The 2,631-nt window shown below is 41.6% G+C and overlaps 1 protein-coding gene across 1 annotated transcript; it reads left to right on the top strand.

Moving 5' to 3' along the window:
- The first annotated feature begins 224 nt into the window (after positions 1-224).
- Positions 225-2,057, top strand: id3 (inhibitor of DNA binding 3). The gene is made up of 3 exons (XM_014210107.3): positions 225-643; positions 988-1,068; positions 1,532-2,057. Exons 1-2 carry the CDS (start codon positions 341-343, stop codon positions 1,039-1,041), a joined length of 357 nt encoding a protein of 118 aa, XP_014065582.1. The 5' UTR covers positions 225-340; the 3' UTR covers positions 1,042-1,068; positions 1,532-2,057.
- Positions 2,058-2,631: the final 574 nt, after the last annotated feature.

The raw sequence follows: 2,631 nt of genomic DNA, 5'->3' as shown, positions 1-2,631 counted from the left end.
GTTGATTGTAAGCTAATAGGCCTACCTGAAATTAAGTGTATAACTGTTGGGCAATCCCCCCCCCCCCCCCCCCCCCCCCGTAGGTGACGTTTGAACATCCAATCAGAAACCCGATGCTCATCAGAACCACCAGGAAGTCTCTACACTGGCTAATCAGAGTTCGAGGGTTTATTTATTTGTGAATAGGGGGCGGCGACTGGTTGACAATGGTATAAAGCCATCCTCACACTAACATAATTACTGTAGCTGGTTATTGCCTGAGTGAGAATATTGGATCCTTCTTATCCGAATCGGAACTTCATTTCGAATTGAATTCATTCATTGTAGCCTACTCACAAACATGAAAGCCATCAGTCCAATGAGATCTGTCAGAAGCTGCTACGAAGCTGTTTGCTGCATTTCGGATCAGAGTCTCTCCATCACCCGGAATAAGCCATCTATGGAGGAACCCGTGGGCGCGCTGTGCGATATGAATGACTGCTACTCGAAACTCAAGGAGCTGGTACCGAGTATCCCACAGAACAAGTCAGTCAGCCAAGTGGAAATTCTGCAGCACGTTATTGACTACATCTTCGACCTGCAAATCGCGCTAGAAGACGAGTCTTCAGCGACAACCACGCCTGACTTGGTGCTGTCACTAAAGGTGAAGACGGTTATCCCGCCCCCGTTATGCTGAATTTTATTGCATGTCTCTTTAATTCCTGTTGTATGAAATGGAGGAATAGACGTGCATGTAAAAGAAGACATGTTTTTTGCTATGTTTTACCTATGAACAATGTGATGTTGGAGCGGGTGAATGGAAAGAGATTTTGTAACACTGACATGATGAACGGTCAAAATGTATTCATCAAGTATCAGTGCGTGTTGCATTATATGTAACCACTGTGTATCCACTCCGTGCGTCATTGTTTATATCTTGTTGTCAAGTCTGGCTAAGAATTTCGGTTTCAGTGACTATAATATTTCAAATTCTTCTTTTCCATTAAGACTGCAGACCTTGCACGCAATTTCTCTCAAGAAGATGGACGATTGTGCCATTAAACAGGAGGAATGTGACTTACAGAAATGGTAGGTATCTAAACATCTATTTACATCTATTCATGTGTTATTACTGTTGTATTACATGTATATATATCATCTCCAATTTGCTTGGCAATGGCATTGGACTGCTTCAGGAAAAAAGTGTGTGAACAAACTCCATACTTCTTCAAATTATTAACAACAATAAATAGCAATATCAGGCACTGGTTTTGGAGATGAAGGGGGCATTGCTATGCAGGGAAAGAGTCTAGTCCCCTTTACCCTCTTTTTCTTACCCCCCTCTCACCATGGTTGCCAATTAGCCAAGCCAGTGAATGTGTAGGGGATTCATTGCTATCAGCCTGGGGTTAGTGAAAGTTCCACACTAGGCGCCAGTCTGTCTGCTCCCTTTCTCCAGTGGAGGGAGGGAGGGAGGGAGGGAGCGTGAGAGAGGCAGAGAGAGAGAGAGAGGACTGACTTAACTTTTTCTTCCCTTTCTCTCTGTGTGCAGGTGCAGAGAAACACATGTCTCCACTTCACTCTGGGTTAGAGGATAAGAGGGGCAGAAAGAAGGGGTAGTATTTGGAGTGGGGGGGGAAAGAGGATCAACAGCTTCTCTACACCCCTCCAGTCTCTTCTCACCAGATGTGGCGTAAACAACACACCAAAGCAGAAAAAGATTTGAATGGATATACTCTCTACTTGTTCCTCTCAGTTGTTTTTTTGTATATGTGTGTGTACCCCCTCCCCTTGTTATCTTATAATTTGAAGGTTTTTCCAACTAGGTCAAATTGTGTACATATCTAATTTGTGAAAGCTATGAGGAGATAGTTCAGAAGAATGTGGTCTGGGGGGGAGGGGGGAGGGGTCCTTGGTTAGAATCACAACTCTATACTAGAGTTGATTGTAAATGTTTGTAGGGATTGTGTATTTCTACGGACAATGTCAAATAATTGCTGAGTTTTATCAACTTTTTATAAAAGTGTGTTTTGTATGTACGTTCTTATGTAATAAAATGACTAAATGTTCTGAACGTTCTGTGAAGTACTGTACCTTTTTTTTTCTTGGATAGTAATAGGGTTGCGTTCCAAATGGCACCTTGTTCCCTTGGCAGTGCACAATTTTAGTCAAGGCCCATATCAGTGCCCTATATAGGAAATAGGGTGCCATTTGGGACATATTCTGTATATATACACACGCAGTATATAAATATATTTATATATATAAAGTATGGTGGCTGATTAGCTTGATGAACTCTTATGATTTAATAAAATACTTTGAGATGACAGGATGTATTCAATAGACGATTGAGGTCTTGTGGTTGGAAATCACATGACGGGTGTTTCCTGTATCTATCTCAGTTTTTCCATGAGCATAGGCCCTAACGTAAGCAGCACGCTCTCTAAGTGCTAATCATGATGGCATTCAGAGGAGTTGACACCTTGTTAAAAATAACATTACTCTTATTATATCCAATCAACACAACTTAATAGATCAAAACTGTTTTGATCGCCTATACTTGTGTTTGTAGCCTAATGATTTTTCACCTATCCTAACAGAAGTCAACAGCTTTCCCACTGGGCACAAGACGTTTAGTTTTGATTTACATTT

The sequence above is a fragment of the Salmo salar genome, chromosome 09 (genome assembly GCF_965601325.2).
Source record: "Salmo salar chromosome 09, fSalSal1, whole genome shotgun sequence".
NCBI classification, from domain to species: domain Eukaryota; kingdom Metazoa; phylum Chordata; class Actinopteri; order Salmoniformes; family Salmonidae; genus Salmo; species Salmo salar.
The sequence above is the reverse complement of the archived record's forward strand: the minus strand, read 5'-3'. Positions and strand labels throughout refer to the sequence as shown.